Below are 19,111 nucleotides of genomic sequence, written 5' to 3' on the forward strand. Positions count from 1 at the left end.
ATGATAATCCTTCACCTCATATCATTCTCCCTCTGAGAATCCCACAGTTCCTAGAGAGGCTCAGAGAAGCTATTGTTCTGCTCCTCAGATAGATGGGCAGGCAGGCAGATAGATAGAGAGATGACAGCAAGAGAGAGAACAAGAGAGGGAGAAAGGGAGAGAAAAGTGATAGAGTAATATATTGCTGACTCCCACACCTTTGCTGTCGCTGTGTTGGTATCTCAAGCTGCAGCAGAGTGAATCCACACTGTAGCAAATGACGCCACTGCACAGAGGGCTGCCTCACTGACTGGCTCTATAGACATCTCTCTCCCTCTTTCTCGCTATCCAACCTGCACTTCTCTTCTTTATCCATGGACTACAGCGACTAAATGGAAACGTAGCGACTTTTTAGAAGAAGTGCGTTTGTTTTGTTTCTCGTCAATCTATGGATTTCTAAGTATGTTTTATGATGAATCTCTTTCACCAAGTCAACAGTGATATGTATTCAGCTGCGTGAATTTTCTTCTCCAACCTGGATGCTTGTTTCTCAGTTCTAGCTCTGACTTTTTCCTCTGAATCTCAGATCAGGGCTTTGGTATGAGTGGTGTGGTTTTAGGCACCAGAGTTGATACAGACTACTGAGGTATCTAGTAATACCTTCTGATTCCCGGAGATCTCCGGAGATCTACATAATCTCTCTCTTCATCATCTCTGATTCCTCTGGGCAGAGGTGACAGACTGTTGAAGGGTAACTGCTGAGGTCTACCTGGTGGTAACCCCTTGGATCCAGGGGGAACTCCACCCATCCACCTCTCCACCCTCCCCCTACTTTCTCTTCCTCTTTACATACTGGTCCCTCTCTCACCATGTTCACCAGGATCTTCATCCCCAAGAAGCACCGGCAGCGGTTTGACGAGGCCGTTTCCCAGAGCCTGATCCAGAGGATCTGTCGCAGTAAGAGCATCAGCGAGCCGGGCCCTCAGGGCCGTCTGAGACGTAGCCGCAGCGAGGACCACCCCGACCGCCACTACGGCTCCAAACGGGCCAGCTCAGTACCCCGGGACCCCGGGGAGGACAGAGGGGGAAAGGAGAGAGGAGAGAGGGGGTACAGGAAGTCTATGTCGGGCATACCTGTGCATCAATCAGGAGCCAATCAGAGGTTAGTATACAGTATGGTGTATTTAGCTATGACTCCCACTCACCTGAGAGAGAGAAGATTTAGAATATGCTGTTTGTGTGGTTGGAGTTGGAAATAATGGACATTAATTGGACTTAAAATTACTACTGAAGGACATTTAAAAAATAAGTGTTCCAACCCTTTGGGTAATATCTGGGTAATTCTCTAAATGTTTAAATGTGATGTTTGTTGATAGATGATTTGGAAGCACCTGTTGATTAGGGAACCGTCTCTGTTAACCATTGAGTCTGTTTACTCACCTGATATTATAACACCACACAACGATTATATCTTTCAGGGTCCAACTGATAATAACAAGGAGGAATTAAGATTATGACTCAGAAAGTCAGTACTATACAGCAGGCTCAGCTCACTCCATTCCAGTTTTACTTTGTAGTAGACTCAAGTCCGTGTTTAACCAACAGCCCCTCCCCATTTAATTTTACCTTTATTTTACTAGGCAAGTCAGTTAAGAACAGATTCTTATTTTCAATGACGGCCTAGGAACAGTGGGTTAACTGCCTGTTCAGGGGCAGAACAACAGATTTGTCAGCTCGGGGATTCGAACTTGCAACCTTTCGGTTACTAGTCCAACGCTCTAACCACTAGGCTACCCTGCCGCCCCATGGCCTATATCCTAATGAGCAGCATGTTGGAATATGTCCTGTGTAATCATCTACCATTATTTATGGTAAACTGCCTTTTGAGGGGTAGGTTTCAAGTCAATATGGAATAGTGAATAGAGCAATATTGAAATCTCCAGTGATGATAGGTTACTTGATTGATTGTTAATTGAATCATCAACATCATGTTTTTAGCTCCTCTTCTGTGCTGCTTCTTGGGATATGGAATGGTACTGATGTATATAAAGTACAAATGGTAGATGAGGGGAGAGATGAGATCTGTTTTCTTCACCTTTTCTAAACCACAGGTTTCTTATCCCCAGTGCTTTGCAGTGCTGAGCCTACCCTCTGTGTCTCTGTACGTATATAGCACAGTACAGTACTCTAACAACCCATTTGAATAGTTTTCATCTGTCCCGCCTTACATAACAAGCATAAAGACAATCAAATAATGGATTTTACCCGTTTCCTCTCCTCTTCTTCTTCTGCTTTATGGAACTCCTGTTTATATATGATGTTGCCTTGAGTAGTTTCCATGGCAACCGTGATATCTCCATCCCAGTCTTTGATGGTAATGCTTCTTTCTGGGAGCCAGGGAACAGAGGCATCACTGTCTGAGCTGGAAATGATACCTGTTATGTGGTATTCCTACTGGACACACTAGCTGCTGTTTATTTTTTACTCATTCACATTCCTTTATTGTTCAAGTTACATAACAGACAGCGTGATGTGGGCATGATAATATGAAATCCCTGTAGAATTGTTATTTACTGTTGAGAATGCTAGGCTATTCTAAACACCCAGTAGTACTTTATAAATACAGTTGAAAGCTGTTGAAAGCCCATTGATAAAACATCAGTACACAACAAAGGTAGTAATGTAGTTCCTGAAATATTACAACTATAATGTTACAACCATATCTTTTACTACTTCTACTGTAAAAATGTATACAAATGTATGTTCTGACAGAAGATAATACACACTTTGTAATGTTCCCTCAGCCTCCATGCTCCCCCTAGGACAGTAAGGGTTTACAGAGGGAAGAAGAGTTTTGGGTTCACCCTGAGGGGGCATGCCCCTGTCTGTATCGACTCTGTCATCCCAGGTAAGTTATGACGCACTGCTGATTACACTTCTCTATGTGGTGCGTTGGGTGGATGAAGTTCTATGTTTTGTGTTGGGTAACACTGTATTCTACTGGGCTGGTATCAGGTGGGTGGTGTTGACTGTTGGGGATGCTGTAGTCAGTAGTGGGGGTTATGTGTTTGGGATGCTGTGGTCAGTAGTGGGGGTTGTTAGATGTTTGGGATGCTGTGATCATTATTTTATGTATTTATTTATTTATCCTTTATTTAACTAGGCAAGTCATTGGGATGCTGGGAAAGTGGGATGCTGTGGTCAGTAGTGGAGGTTGTTAGGTGTTGGGGATACTGTGGTCAGTAGTGGAGGTTGTTAGGTGTTGGGGATGCTGTGGTCAGTAGTGGAGGTTGTTAGGTGTTGGGGATGCTGTGGTCAGTAGTGGAGGTTGTTAGGTGTTGGGGATACTGTGGTCAGTAGTGGAGGTTGTTAGGTGTTGGGGATGCTGTGGTCAGTAGTGGAGGTTGTTAGGTGTTGGGGATGCTGTGGTCAGTAGTGGAGGTTGTTAGGTGTTGGGGATGCTGTGATCAGTAGTGGAGATTGTTAGGTGTTGGGGATGCTGTGATCAGTAGTGGAGGTTGTTAGGTGTTGGGGATGCTGTGGTCAGTAGTGGAGGTTGTTAGGTGTTGGGGATGCTGTGAGCAGTAGTGGAGGTTGTTAGGTGTTGGGGATGCTGTGATCAGTAGTGGAGGTTGTTAGGTGTTGGGGATGCTGTGATCAGTAGTGGAGGTTGTTAGGTGTTGGGGATGCTGTGGTCAGTAGTGGAGGTTGTTAGGTGTTGGGGATGCTGTGGTCAGTAGTGGAGGTTGTTAGGTGTTGGGGATGCTGTGATCAGTAGTGGAGGTTGTTAGGTGTTGGGGATACTGTGGTCAGTAGTGGAGGTTGTTAGGTGTTGGGGATGCTGTGGTCAGTAGTGGAGGTTGTTAGGTGTTGGGGATGCTGTGAGCAGTAGTGGAGGTTGTTAGGTGTTGGGGATGCTGTGATCAGTAGTGGAGGTTGTTAGGTGTTGGGGATGCTGTGATCAGTAGTGGAGGTTGTTAGGTGTTGGGGATGCTGTGATCAGTAGTGGAGGTTGTTAGGTGTTGGGGATGCTGTGGTCAGTAGTGGAGGTTGTTAGGTGTTGGGGATGCTGTGATCAGTAGTGGAGGTTGTTAGGTGTTGGGGATGCTGTGATCAGTAGTGGAGGTTGTTAGGTGTTGGGGATGCTGTGGTCAGTAGTGGAGGTTGTTAGGTGTTGGGGATGCTGTGGTCAGTAGTGGAGGTTGTTAGGTGTTGGGGATGCTGTGATCAGTAGTGGAGGTTGTTAGGTGTTGGGGATGCTGTGATCAGTAGTGGAGGTTGTTAGGTGTTGGGGATGCTGTGATCAGTAGTGGAGGTTGTTAGGTGTTGGGGATGCTGTGATCAGTAGTGGAGGTTGTTAGGTGTTGGGGATACTGTGGTCAGTAGTGGAGGTTGTTAGGTGTTGGGGATACTGTGGTCAGTAGTGGAGGTTGTTAGGTGTTGGGGATACTGTGGTCAGTAGTGGAGGTTGTTAGGTGTTGGGGATGCTGTGATCAGTAGTGGAGGTTGTTAGGTGTTGGGGATGCTGTGATCAGTAGTGGAGGTTGTTAGGTGTTGGGGATGCTGTGGTCAGTAGTGGAGGTTGTTAGGTGTTGGGGATGCTGTGAGCAGTAGTGGAGGTTGTTAGGTGTTGGGGATGCTGTGGTCAGTAGTGGAGGTTGTTAGGTGTTGGGGATGCTGTGGTCAGTAGTGGAGGTTGTTAGGTGTTGGGGATACTGTGATCAGTAGTGGAGGTTGTTAGGTGTTGGGGATGCTGTGGTCAGTAGTGGAGGTTGTTAGGTGTTGGGGATGCTGTGGTCAGTAGTGGAGGTTGTTAGGTGTTGGGGATGCTGTGGTCAGTAGTGGAGGTTGTTAGGTGTTGGGGATGCTGTGGTCAGTAGTGGAGGTTGTTAGGTGTTGGGGATGCTGTGGTCAGTAGTGGAGGTTGTTAGGTGTTGGGGATGCTGTGGTCAGTAGTGGAGGTTGTTAGGTGTTGGGGATGCTGTGGTCAGTAGTGGGGGTTGTTAGGTGTTGGGGATGCTGTGGTCAGTAGTGGAGGTTGTTAGGTGTTGGGGATGCTGTGGTCAGTAGTGGGGGTTGTTGTTGGGGTGATCTGATCTAGAGGGGTGTTACCTGAGTATACAGTATGTTTCAGGAGGTGGAGGCGTGTCTCTGAGTTAATAACTAATCAAATCAAATTGTATTTGTTACGTACACATTGTCCAACATCCACCCATTGTACAATAAGACAGACAGGAGAGTCATGCTGGGCCAAGCTTTTATTGTTGTATTAGTTTGATTAAGGGCCCTTTAAGGGGATGAGAGGAGGGTGAATACATGGATGGATGGGGATGTTGCTGTGTGCAATGATGGAGATGTTCTGCTGTAGTTCTAAATGAAGAGGTTGGGGCAGCAGATAGCCTAGTGGTTAAGAGTGTTGGGCCAGAAACCGAAAGGTAGCTGGTTCAAATCTCTAAGCCAACTAGTTGAGAAATCTGTGACATTCCCTTGAGCAAGTTACTTAACTCCAATTGCTCTGGATAAGAGTGTCTGCTAAATTACTAAAATGGCAAATGTTGTACCAGAGTATAATAATATGGGGTTTACCGGAAGCTCATCTTTGTTAGGACTGAGGCGGGGGAGGAGTGTGTGTGTGTGTGTGTGTGTGTGTGTGTGTGTGTGTGTGTGTGTGTGTGTGTGTGTGTGTGTGTGTGTGTGTGTGTGTGTGTGTGTGTGTGTGTGTGTGTGTGTGTGTGTGTGTGTGTGTGTGTGTGAGATGCCGACCACCCACTACAGATCTGAGCAGAGGCCAGCAGTAAGTTACTCACTGACTCAGGACAGCTGTATATGGAGATGCTGTGGGTGGATGAGATAAGATCGTGATGTACAGGCATCCATAAGAACACACTGTCTCGTGTCAGAGAGCCTGCATGGCCATGTGGTACTGTACACCTACTTAAGAACGATAAATAATAATATTGTGCTAAATTGGTTCCTAAAGGCCTACCGGCATAACCCAATACATCAGACAACACATGGTGCATAAAAACAACAACAGTCAAATACCACGTACTGATTTGATTACTGAGGCTTTTATAAATGTTATGTTTTTGCGTATCATCTTGGATTGTTATGTGTCTTCCCTCCTTTTCTCTCTGACTCTCATCCCCTTGTCTCTCTTCAGACAGCCCTGCTGAAGACTGTGGTCTCAAACCAGGCGACCGCATCCTTTTCCTCAATGGGCTGGACATGAGGTACACAAACCTGTTATGTCTTTACTTTACCTTATGATGCACACAAGAGAGTGAGTCAAGCTGGGCTGGTGTGTTTCCTTGTGCACGCACATGCGTGGATGTGTGTGTGGAATGGCATTTGAGAAAATTCTTGTGGGAAGTCCTTTTACGCCCTTTAAACTGACTTATTTTCCCTTTTTATTCTGAACTGGAAGTGTAGGAGTGCCCATTAGAACACAGCCTGGCTGGAATCACATTTGTTCAGGAGGGCTCTGTCAATATTTCACCGCCCATAGCACAGTATCACCCACAGTATCACCCACAAATACCTCATTATACCACCCTAGTAACCATGTAAACTATGGGTCACATGGGTGAGTAGTCGAGCATACTACTGAATACTGTAGATAGTAACTCTCTGTACCTTTCAGTGTCTGTAGGAGCTCGTCCAATGACAGCATCCTTGCACATTGATTTTATTACTGACAGTGACTGTGTGTGTGTGTGTGTGAGTCTTCAGGAACTGTTCCCATGAGAAGGTGGTGTCCATGCTGCAGGGCAGTGGTGCCATGCCAACCCTGGTGGTGGAAAGCGGCCCTTCTGGTTACTCCCTCCCTGACCAGGGGGACCAGGAGGACACTTCCCCAAGCGTGGCCCCTTCAGTGGCCCCAAGGTCCCGGTCCCCGGTCCCCCTCAGCTCTCTACAGTGGGTGGCTGAGATCCTCCCCCCCAGCATCAGGGTCCATGGACGCACCTTTAGCCAGCAGCTGGATCACCTGCTCACCGTGCAGGAGAGATACACCATCTGCAAGGCCCTGGAGACCTTCTTCCAACACAGGTGGGGGGGTGGGGTATTAGAGGATGGAGAGAGAGACGGAGAGAGAGAGAGAGAGGGAGAGAGAGAGAGAGAGAGAGAGAGAGAGAGAGAGAGAGAGAGAGAGAGGGAGAGAGAGAGAGAGAAAGAGAGAGGTATTTTATCTCCTTTCAAATGTCAGGAATTATGTTTTATTCATTTGAAATGGCTCACACATCAATAGTAGATATTACATACATTTTATGTTTACCTACCCTAAAGGAGAGTTACAGAAACATAATCTGACAGTTCCCTACCAAATAACATCCTACCCCTCAATAATCTGCTTGGATCCTAATATGGTTCATTACATCTTATTACATGCACTAAATGTAAATTATATAATATATACATTATATAATGGTAAACGTGTCTAATCTAAAGCAATACATGTTATTTTACAGAGTACAGAATCAAAGAGTCACCAAGACAAATTCCCTATCAACGTTACTGAATAGCAATAAACCTTTTCGAAAGTAGGATTTGCTTTTGATACTTTTATTTTGGCATGTTTGAGAAAGTGAACTTGCACATGTTAACAAGCTACCAGGTGCATGGGGAAAAGTATTCTTAATAATAAAAAGAAGAAAAACTCCAGCACACTGGTAGGAGTTGAGTTGTACCTCCCCAATACCCTGATGAAACATTGGTTAAAATATCTATTCAATTAATGGAAGAATGAATATTACCAGTGTGCCTGAGATTTTTATTTATTTTTATTTTAGCATGTTTTAAAATACTTTTTGTAGCAACAAAAAGGTCAGATTTCGAATTTCTTTGTCTTTGCTGTTCAGAAGTATCTAAAATAGTGACTTTTTCATTGTATATGTTCAGGAACGTGGACACCCTGATTGTTGATGTGTTCCCCGTGTTGGACACTCCAGCCAAGCAGGTGATCTGGCAGTTCATCTACCAGCTGCTGACCTACGAGGAGCAGGAACACTGTCAGAGCAAGATCTCACGCTTCCTGGGCTTCAAGACCGCAGGTGGGTTAGCCATTAGCAACATCTCTCTGCCTGCTTGGTTGGGTCTGTTGTGTGTGAGTGATTTGAGTTAGATGTGGGGTCTCTGTCTGGTTGTGCTCTCACCGGGTTAGATTTGATATAATGTTTTGTCTTTCATAGTGGAGGATTGCTTTGCATCTTTACAGGCAAGGCCTTGCAGAGGTAAAAACGTAGACAACTAGAAGTTAAAATGAAAATAGCTAACAACTAGAGAATATATTTATTGTTCAGTGGGAGTTGGGTGGGATGTTCTTAGATATTTCCTCCTGTCATTCTAATTCATTAGAATTTGTCTCTCTCTTTCTCTCTCTCTGTGTGTGTGTGTGTGTGTGTGTGTGTGTGTGTGTGTGTGTGTGTGTGTGTGTGTGTGTGTGTGTGTGTGTGCGCGTGCGTGCGTGCGTGCGTGCGTGCGTGTGTGTGTGTATGCAGCAGCAGAGCCTGAGCCAGAGCCAGGTGCAGGACATGAGCACCACAGGAGGAGCAGCTCAGTGCGTGTGTCAGGTACCTCCTACAGAGGCACCGTACGGGAGAGGAGCTCTGACGACTGCATCATCGGAACACACCTGGGGATGGGTACGAATGTGATCAGCTCAACAACTATTTGTCCTTATCCTTGATTGGAAGGGTTTCCTCTCAACTAGCCACTCCAGGGCTGAGGGTTGACTTGCTGCTTCTAACAGAGAACATCTATTGCATTAAGCCCATCTTAACTCTCATAGGGCCAAATCCTAACTTGAGAAATGCCTACAGTAACTTGGAATTTAGCATAAACCTCACATTGACGCCAATGGGAGATTTGTGCAGAAATTCAAATTACAGGTGTACTGTGTAGTGTACAGTAAATCTCAAGTTAGGATCCAGCCCATAGCTCAAAATGCACTAGGCCTCTGTCGCTTCTCCATGCTGTTAAGGACATTATGACGCTTCCTGCTGTCTCCTGCTGTCTCCCCTCCTCTCTGGGCTTGAGAGGAGGTGGATCCTCATGACTGTTTGTCCCTTCATGTGGACGCAGGGATTCATGTGGATGCACCAGGGAGTGGGACACCTGGAGAGAGACAGTGTGGAGACGGTACCTCCTTCCCAGAGTCCCCTGACCTGAATCACGTGGGTATAAAACTGCAACACAATGGTCAGCCATGCAGAGCCAGCTAATGATGAGCCATCTGTTTATAAAGAGAAATACTTACAGGGCTCCGCTGTACTGCAATGCTTTTACCAGTGCTTTAGGAAACACTTTATCTGGACGTCTGCTCACGAACTGTCTGTAAATAGTATCACATAGTTACAGTATGTTCACATTTAAAAAAAGACAAATATGACGCATGTTGTTTAGGGTTTTTACTCAAGGTTAATAATGGTTAACAAATGATCTAGTAATGATTCATAAAGAGTTTATAAGCAGACCTTGTGATAAAGAGTTCCCAGTGCTTTGTGCTAACGGCCTGCTCACACCCCCTACGACCCCTAGATGTCAGGAGTGTACACAGAGCTGGAAAGTGTGTACACGGGGAAGAATGCCATGCAACAGAGTCACAGTCGTTGCTCTCCACTGACCCTACCAGACTTTGAGGAGCTGGGACAGACTGACGCCTATGGCCAGTCTCCTGCTCGCTCCTCCCTCAGTCAAGGTAGCACAGGTAACACAGACACACACACACACACCCACACACACCGTTGAGATGGCAACCACTTGAAGCCAATGGTCAGTATATCATAAAGGTTACAACAACATCACCATTAACGTTGTCACTCATGCTCGCTTTAAGGATGACAAATGAGATCATTTAAGATGGAACCCATCTGGTTTAAGAGACTTCTTTAGAGTAAATTGAACAAACAGCTGCCACGTGGGTCAAGTTTTATTTAAACCAAATAAAACGCAGAGTCACAAAGTCATTTGTTAGATATTTTTGAAATAATGCAGCGTTTCTTCTCCCCCCCACAGGGAACCGTAAATCAGGATTGTCTCTGACATGGAAGGAGCCTCTGCCTGACCCTCTGTATGAGTTCTATCATGAGGGAACCACCCCGTCTCCCGGCAGCGTTGACTCCAACCCTTACGTGAGCCTGGAGAGCCCCCCTCCGTCTCCCCAGCACTCTGATGACCCCACCAGCCCCCTGTCCAGACGCAGGAAGCTCTTCACCTTCTCCAGACCCCCCCGGAGCAGGGACACGGACAAGTTCCTGGACGCTCTGAGCGAACAGCTGGGACACCGTGTCACTCTGGTTGATAACTTCCTCCCTGGAGAGAACGATTATGAGGAGGTGAGAGACAGAGACAGTATATGAAGAGATAGTCACTGTGAGGAGGTGAGAGACAGAGACAGTAGATGAAGAGATAGTCACTGTGAGGAGGTGAGAGACAGAGACAGTATATGAAGGTTTAGTCACTGTGAGGAGGAGAGAGACAGAGACCGTTGATGAAGGTTTAGTCACTGTGAGGAGGTGAGAGACAGAGACAGTATATGAAGAGATAGTCACTGTGAGGAGGTGAGAGACAGAGACAGTATATGAAGAGATAGTCACTGTGAGGAGGTGAGAGACAGAGGCAGTAGATGAAGAGGTTAGTCACTGTGAGGAGGTGAGAGACAGAGACAGTTGATGAAGGTTTAGTCACTGTGAGGAGGAGAGAGACAGAGACCGTTGATGAAGGTTTAGTCACTGTGAGGAGGTGAGAGACAGAGACAGTAGATGAAGAGGTTAGTCACTGTGAGGAGGTGAGAGACAGAGACAGTATATGAAGAGATAGTCACTGTGAGGAGGTGAGAGACAGAGACAGTTGATGAAGGTTTAGTCACTGTGAGGAGGTGAGAGACAGAGACAGTAGATGAAGAGGTTAGTCACTGTGAGGAGGTAAGAGACAGAGACAGTATATGAAGAGATAGTCATTGTGAGGAGGTGAAAGACAGAGACAGTAGATGAAGGTTTAGTCACTGTGAGGAGGTGAGAGACAGAGACAGTATATGAAGGTTTAGTCACTGTGAGGAGGTGAGAGACAGAGACAGTATATGAAGAGATAGTCACTGTGAGGAGGTGAGAGACAGAGACAGTATATGAAGAGATAGTCACTGTGAGGAGGTGAGAGACAGAGACAGTACATGAAGGTTTAGTCACTGTGAGGAGGTGAGAGACAGAGACAGTATATGAAGAGATAGTCACTGTGAGGAGGTGAGAGACAGAGACAGTATATGAAGGTTTAGTCACTGTGAGGAGGTGAGAGACAGAGACAGTATATGAAGAGATAGTCACTGTGAGGAGGTGAGAGACAGAGACAGTATATGAAGGTTTAGTCACTGTGAGGAGGTGAGAGACAGAGACAGTATATGAAGAGATAGTCACTGTGAGGAGGTGAGAGACAGAGACAGTATATGAAGAGATAGTCACTGTGAGGGGGTGAGAGACAGAGACAGTATATGAAGGTTTAGTCACTGTGAGGAGGTGAGAGACAGAGACAGTATATGAAGAGATAGTCACTGTGAGGGGGAGAGACAGAGACAGTTTATGAAGAGATAGTCACTGTGAGGAGGTGAAAGACATAGACAGTAGATGAAGAGATAGTCACTGTGAGGAGGTGAGAGACAGAGACATTTACATTTACATTTAAGTCATTTAGCAGACGCTCTTATCCAGAGCGACTTACAAATTGGTGAATTCACCTTCTGACATCCAGTGGAACAGCCCCTTTACAATAGTGCATCTAAATCATTTAAGGGGGGGGTGAGAAGGATTACTTATCCTATCCTAGGTATTCCTTGAAGAGGTGGGGTTTCAGGTGTCTCCGGAAGGTGGTGATTGACTCCGCTGTCCTGGCGTCGTGAGGGAGTTTGTTCCACCATTGGGGGGCCAGAGCAGCGAACAGTTTTGACTGGGCTGAGCGGGAACTGTACTTCCTCAGTGGTAGGGAGGCGAGCAGGCCAGAGGTGGATGAACGCAGTGCCCTTGTTTGGGTGTAGGGCCTGATCAGAGCCTGGAGGTACTGCGGTGCCGTTCCCCTCACAGCTCCGTAGGCAAGCACCATGGTCTTGTAGCGGATGCGAGCTTCAACTGGAAGCCAGTGGAGAGAGCGGAGGAGCGGGGTGACGTGAGAGAACTTGGGAAGGTTGAACACCAGACGGGCTGCGGCGTTCTGGATGAGTTGTAGGGGTTTAATGGCACAGGCAGGGAGCCCAGCCAACAGCGAGTTGCAGTAATCCAGACGGGAGATGACAAGTGCCTGGATTAGGACCTGCGCCGCTTCCTGTGTGAGGCAGGGTCGTACTCTGCGGATGTTGTAGAGCATGAACCTACAGGAACGGGCCACCGCCATGATGTTAGTTGAGAACGACAGGGTGTTGTCCAGGATCACGCCAAGGTTCTTAGCGCTCTGGGAGGAGGACACAATGGAGTTGTCAACCGTGATGGCGAGATCATGGAACGGGCAGTCCTTCCCCGGGAGGAAGAGCAGCTCCGTCTTGCCGAGGTTCAGCTTGAGGTGGTGATCCGTCATCCACACTGATATGTCTGCCAGACATGCAGAGATGCGATTCGCCACCTGGTCATCAGAAGGGGGAAAGGAGAAGATTAATTGTGTGTCGTCTGCATAGCAATGATAGGAGAGACCATGTGAGGTTATGACAGAGCCAAGTGACTTGGTGTATAGCGAGAATAGGAGAGGGCCTAGAACAGAGCCCTGGGGGACACCAGTGGTGAGAGCGCGTGGCGAGGAGACAGATTCTCGCCACGCCACCTGGTAGGAGCGACCTGTCAGGTAGGACGCAATCCAAGCGTGGGCCGCGCCGGAGATGCCCAACTCGGAGAGGGTGGAGAGGAGGATCTGATGGTTCACAGTATCGAAGGCAGCCGATAGGTCTAGAAGGATGAGAGCAGAGGAGAGAGAGTTAGCTTTAGCAGTGCGGAGCGCCTCCGTGATACAGAGAAGAGCAGTCTCAGTTGAATGACTAGTCTTGAAACCTGACTGATTTGGATCAAGAAGGTCATTCTGAGAGAGATAGCGGGAGAGCTGGCCAAGGACGGCACGTTCAAGAGTTTTGGAGAGAAAAGAAAGAAGGGATACTGGTCTGTAGTTGTTGACATCGGAGGGATCGAGTGTAGGTTTTTTCAGAATGGGTGCAACTCTCGCTCTCTTGAAGACGGAAGGGACGTAGCCAGCGGTCAGGGATGAGTTGATGAGCGAGGTGAGGTAAGGGAGAAGGTCTCCGGAAATGGTCTGGAGAAGAGAGGAGGGGATAGGGTCAAGCGGGCAGGTTGTTGGGCGGCCGGCCGTCACAAGAAGCGAGATTTCATCTGGAGAGAGAGGGGAGAAAGAGGTCAGAGCACAGGGTAGGGCAGTGTGAGCAGAACCAGCGGTGTCGTTTGACTTAGCAAACGAGGATCGGATGTCGTCGACCTTCTTTTCAAAATGGTTGACGAAGTCATCTGCAGAGAGGGAGGAGGGGGGGAGGGGGAGGAGGATTCAGGAGGGAGGAGAAGGTGGCAAAGAGCTTCCTAGGGTTAGAGGCAGATGCTTGGAATTTAGAGTGGTAGAAAGTGGCTTTAGCAGCAGAGACAGAGGAGGAAAATGTAGAGAGGAGGGAGTGAAAGGATGCCAGGTCCGCAGGGAGGCGAGTTTTCCTCCATTTCCGCTCGGCTGCCCGGAGCCCTGTTCTGTGAGCTCGCAATGAGTCGTCGAGCCACGGAGCGGGAGGGGAGGACCGAGCCGACAGTTGATGAAGGTTTAGTCACTGTGAGGAGGTGAGAGACAGAGACAGTAGATGAAGAGGTTAGTCACTGTGAGGAGGTGAGAGACAGAGACAGTATATGAAGGTTTAGTCACTGTGAGGGGGTGAGAGACAGAGACAGTATATGAAGAGATAGTCACTGTGACGGGATGAGAGACAGAGACATTATATGAAGGTTTAGTCACTGTGAGGAGGTGAGAGACAGAGACAGTATATGAAGAGATAGTCACTGTGAGGGGGTGAGAGACAAGAGACAGTATATGAAGAGATAGTCACTGTGAGGGGGTGAGAGACAGAGACAGTATATGAAGAGATAGTCACTGTGAGGAGGTGAGAGACAGAGACAGTATATGAAGAGATAGTCACTGTGAGGAGGTGAGAGAGCCAGAGAGTCACAATTAGACAATGTGAGCTCTAGGAGAATTGGTTTGAAATGTTAATGATACCAGATCAAATTCACCAACAGGCCGTATGTGCCTACAGTAGTGTCATTGAGTTATTTAAGTATCTACAGTGTAGTAAATCCAATGTTTATGAATAAGATACAGACGGTACAGTATGTGAAGTTGTTATTGTGTCGACAGATACAGTATTTATGGAGATGGTTTCCATTGTTTCTGAAGAAAAGCAGTGCATATGAATAGGAAATTATTAGATACAATATTATCGTACAATAAAGGTTGTTTATAAGGTGTGTGCAGACTATTCAGGATGTATACAGTGATAAAATGACCATCAGATTATACAGTATGTGTGCATCTGATTGTAAGGTTTCTGAAAATTGTATAAGGTTATAATATGTAAATCAGATGACATGGCTGTGTCTAATTATAAAGAATGAGAATGATCATTATCTGCTGTGTCCAGATGAGTTTCCAGGATGAGCAGGAAGTGAGCTACCTTCCCCACCAGCTGAGCAGTGCCAGCAGTGAGGACATCAGCAGCAACGATGACGCCACCTCCCTCACCTACTCCTCCGGGTCAGAACACATCCCCATTCCCCCGCCCCCCCAGAGCGCCCCACCGCCCCCGCCCTTCCCCACCCCCCTACCCCCGCCACCATTCGGCTTCTCCGACCCCCTTCCCATTACCTCGGTCCTCTCTCACTTTTCCCCCGAACACATCCCCCGGGCGCGCATGTCCTTCCAGCCACAGCACCCCATCATCCCCCCTCCCCCGCCCCCTCCACGGACCTTCACGTACAACAGGCCGACCCTACACAAGGTGCTGCCGACCAGGGATGAACTACAGGCCCGTTTCCACCACCAAGCACCCCAGATGACTCTCCCCCTGGCCCCTTGCTACTCTCCCCAGCCCTCTCGCCCCAGGAACCTGCCCCGCCAGGCCAGCCAGCCTCAGCCCCTGACCCAGCCCATCCTGTGTCCCCAGCCCTCCCCTCAGCCCAACAGGCAAAGCCAGCTCGCCCTCCAGAGACACCACCAGCTTCACCACCAGCCCTACCAGCCCAGGCTGAGCCACCAGCCCTACCAGCCCCAGCTGAGCCACAGCCTGCCCCCCAGACCCCACACCTGCCCCAGCCCCAGAGTCACCCTCTCCAGCCCCCTCACCTGTCCCAGCCCCAGAGTCACCCCCCCCAGGCCCCCCACCTACCCCAGCCCCAGAGTCAGCCCCCCCAGGCCCCTCACCTGTCCCAGCCCCAGAGTCACCTTCCCCAGCCCCTTCACTCAAAGACCTACGAGACCCCTGTCTCAGTGTCAGAGCTCCAGAAACACAAGGTGCCCCCACCGCCCCCTCCACCACTGCCGCCCCCGTGCGACCCGCCTCCACTGCCCAATTCCAGTCCCTGTGCTGGGGACACCAATCACATGAGTGTCAAGAGGCTACGCTGGGAGCAGGTAGAGAACTCTGAGGGGACCATCTGGGGACAGGTACGTGTGGAATATATTATATTACCCTGAACCTGGAATAATACTGTTTGTTGTTGTTTTGTTCAGACATGTATTGACAGATACTTTGTCTGCTTTAGCTTGGAGAGGACGCTGACTATGACAAACTGAGTGACATGGTGAAGTACCTCGATCTAGAGCTGCACTTTGGTACCCAACAGAGTTCCAGTAAGTTCTTTATTATGACCTCTTTCTTTCATCAGACATCTCATCTCAGGGTGTCATATCATAGAATGTATTCATATCACTGTTTCTGTTTTACCAGTTAAACCACCTCCATGATGCAATTATTTAATATTGTCCTTCTACCACCATTGTCTCTGATATTTATTTATTTTAACATGGAGTCCCATTGAAGGTCTCTTTTGCAAGGGAGCCATGCATATATAATGCAATATAATGATTTTATATCATCGCTGTGTAAGAGTACATCACAGTCCTTAATTCAACATGGCTTTTTTTGTGTTTCATTGTGTAAGTGCATTGCTGATATTCCATGTTGTTGCCTTCACAGTTCACCAAGTTGTCCCATGGTCTACTAAGCTCCTCCATTCACCTGCTCATCAAATCCATTATCCATATGGCACCACCTCCCATCCCATCTCTCCTCTCTTCTCTCATTACCCATCCATCTTTAGTGCCTGTTAGTGTTTCCACCTCTGGTGCCTGGAGAGCAGCATCCTTACACTGTGATTAAATGTGTCAGTCTCTCTTCCAGAGCCAGCCTTCCTGCCCGAGAGCTTCAAAAAGAAAGACGTGGTGGAGATTCTGTCTTATAAGAAGGCCTACAACGCCTGTGAGTATGACCATGCCGTAGCCCCCAGGGATCTGAACCTTTCTCTCAATGATCTGAACATACCCTCTATGGCCACGTGGCTCAAACACAGGTTCTCTGATTTCTACAGAAGCAGTTGAATGGTATTGTTATTGTTGTTGTTTTTGATCAATGAAGGCCTGTGACTGTCAGTGTGTTTTCTGTGAACCCCAGGATGAGTATCAGTTGCTTTTGTAACAGATTCAAATAAAATACAAATAAACCTAGTCTCCTCCATCCCTCCATTCCTTTCCTCCTCTCCTCAGCCATCCTGATCGCCCACCTGAAGCTGTCTCCAGGTGAGCTGCGTAAGGTGCTGATGACAATGACCACAGACAGGCTAGAGCCGGCCCACATCAAGCAGCTGCTGCTCTACGCCCCCGATGACCAGGAGGTCAAACAGTATCAACGCTTCGACCAGGACTCCTCCAAACTCAGCGACCCTGACCAGTTTGTCCTGCAGGTAACAGAGACATTGTTGTGTCAATGTTTCCCAAATGGTGGATCTGGTTGTTTATATTGGTCCAGTCAAATCAAATAAAATTTGATTTGTCACATACACGTGTTTAGCAGATGTTATTGCGGGTGTAGTGAAAATCCGTCTAGGCTGTGGCTAGAATGTTTAAAAATATCTATTTCAGTATTTTACTGTATAATATAGTAGTAGTTTACCACAGTATTATGCTACTATACTAGCAACAGTAACAATATTTTTCAAGTTCATAATCTGTGTGCCCAGATGCTGATGGTCCCTGAGTATAAGACTCGTCTGCGGAGCCTCCATTTTAAGACGACCCTGCAGGAGAAGACAGAGGAGATGAAGGCTGGATACGAATGTATCTACAAGGCTTCAGTGGAACTCAGGAGCAGCAAGAAACTGGCCAAGATCCTCGAGGTAATACAACCACTGCAACTCGCTCCGTGGGAGTGGAATACAGGAGCTTAATGGTTGAGAAAGGGCTGTTGATTTCATATTCTTTATGGTACCCTGCTCTCAAAATCTAAGGTTATTAAAGAACCAGGAGGATTTAAGACCAAAGACCCAAGATGATTCAGTTAAGAATTGCAATTTTGAAGATTTGTCTGTCTGTAAAATCATATAGGATAAGGTAACAAGAAACAGGCTCGGAGGTATGGATAATGTTTTTATCGTGTTTGCTGTAAACTGTTTCTAAACCTCTGTTTCTGTTGACAGTTTGTGCTGGCAATGGGGAATTACCTGAATAATGGTCAACCCAAGACGAACAAAACCACTGGCTTTAAGATCAACTTTCTCACTGAGGTATGGATGGATGTTCATGCTCTTGCTGACTGTGCTTTAGCCTCATTTGCCTCTATAGCAGTGGTTCTCAAACTAATTCTCAGGGATCCCCAAATGTTTCACAATTTTGTTTGTAGCCCTGAACTAAGTCACCTGATTCACCTAGTCAAGGGATTGATGATTAGTTGACCATTTGAATCAGGTGTGCTAGCTGTGGAATAGTTCAAATACGTGGAATGACTCGAGGTCCCCGAGGAGAGCTTTGAGAACCCTTGCGCTATAGTATTTGTGTTGTCTTTGCTTTCTAATGCCAAATCCTATCTCACCTTAATTCTTACAGCTCAGCACCACTAAAACAGTGGATGGTAAATCCACCTTCCTCCACATTCTTGCCAAATCGCTATGCCAACACTTCCCAGAACTGCTAAACTTTGCCAGGGACCTCACAACCGTACCACTCGCAGCCAAAGGTATAGTGAGACGACACCACACAATGTTCTTTACCTGGCTCCATCCTTCAGCGGGACTCTGAGGTTCACTAGCAGAATGAACACCTTCTATTTAGTACATTTACACAGTCCACAATATGTACTAAAAGTCATGTTCTTATCAGTTTCCTGATAATCCCCGGTCGTTTCCTGATAGTTCCTTTTCAACACTCCGATATGCCTTACAGCAGTCATCGCACAAGACTGAAACACGACAGCAATTACCTTATAATGAATGGCATTCACATTAGACACTTCAATTTGCAATGGATTTGTCTCATTTGAGTCATACTGTATGGTTTTGTATTGAACTTTCTCTGCAGTGAATCAGCGAATCCTGACAGCTGAGCTGGGAGACCTCCACTCCACCATCCAGGACATCAGGACAGCGTGTCAGATGATCCCTGCCACGGCTGAGGACCACTTCGCTGCTGTCATGAGTGTATCCTTTTATCGACAACAACAATTCCCTTCACAACAGAACATTTCCCACACACACACATAATCATGGTAGACAGTATAGTTAGTGTGGGCCACACAGTAACACACTGTAGTGATTAGTAGTAAGTAATTACACTGTAATTGTATATAATTACACCATACATAACAGTCATCAGGATGTTACCAGTCAGAATGTTTCACTGTGCTCCAAATGGTCTGACAGTTTGACAGTTTTATCCTTGACCCTGGAGATAAAGGGCTTCCTGGAGAACAGTCACCCAGCGGTTCAGTCTCTGGACTCTCTGCAGCTGAGAGCCATGGATGAGTTCACTAAGGTGGCCTCTTACTTCGGAGAGGACAGCAAAGCCACCTCCACTGAGGCCTTCTTTGCCATTTTCGCTGAGTTTACTTCCAAGTTTGAGGTGAGCCGGTAGC

The 19,111-nt window shown here is 47.2% G+C and overlaps 1 protein-coding gene across 1 annotated transcript in view; it reads left to right on the plus strand.

Moving 5' to 3' along the window:
- The window catches only part of grid2ipb (glutamate receptor, ionotropic, delta 2 (Grid2) interacting protein, b), a 32,820-nt gene that overhangs the window by 12,079 nt on the left and 1,630 nt on the right, over positions 1-19,111 (plus strand). Inside the window, exons 6-26 of the mRNA XM_064952877.1 lie at positions 860-1,141; positions 2,784-2,887; positions 6,143-6,212; positions 6,712-7,029; positions 7,449-7,520; positions 7,879-8,030; positions 8,481-8,621; positions 9,061-9,152; positions 9,517-9,685; positions 9,994-10,313; positions 14,633-15,310; positions 15,343-15,376; positions 15,455-15,654; positions 15,753-15,840; positions 16,379-16,468; positions 16,753-16,949; positions 17,226-17,381; positions 17,682-17,768; positions 18,088-18,217; positions 18,559-18,677; positions 18,934-19,098. Of these exons, the coding sequence (XP_064808949.1) occupies positions 860-1,141; positions 2,784-2,887; positions 6,143-6,212; positions 6,712-7,029; positions 7,449-7,520; positions 7,879-8,030; positions 8,481-8,621; positions 9,061-9,152; positions 9,517-9,685; positions 9,994-10,313; positions 14,633-15,310; positions 15,343-15,376; positions 15,455-15,654; positions 15,753-15,840; positions 16,379-16,468; positions 16,753-16,949; positions 17,226-17,381; positions 17,682-17,768; positions 18,088-18,217; positions 18,559-18,677; positions 18,934-19,098 (3,664 nt within the window). The remainder of the gene's footprint in view (positions 1-859; positions 1,142-2,783; positions 2,888-6,142; positions 6,213-6,711; positions 7,030-7,448; positions 7,521-7,878; positions 8,031-8,480; positions 8,622-9,060; positions 9,153-9,516; positions 9,686-9,993; positions 10,314-14,632; positions 15,311-15,342; positions 15,377-15,454; positions 15,655-15,752; positions 15,841-16,378; positions 16,469-16,752; positions 16,950-17,225; positions 17,382-17,681; positions 17,769-18,087; positions 18,218-18,558; positions 18,678-18,933; positions 19,099-19,111) is intronic.

Source organism: Oncorhynchus masou, chromosome 31 (assembly GCF_036934945.1).
Source record: "Oncorhynchus masou masou isolate Uvic2021 chromosome 31, UVic_Omas_1.1, whole genome shotgun sequence".
In the NCBI taxonomy this organism is placed as follows: domain Eukaryota; kingdom Metazoa; phylum Chordata; class Actinopteri; order Salmoniformes; family Salmonidae; genus Oncorhynchus; species Oncorhynchus masou.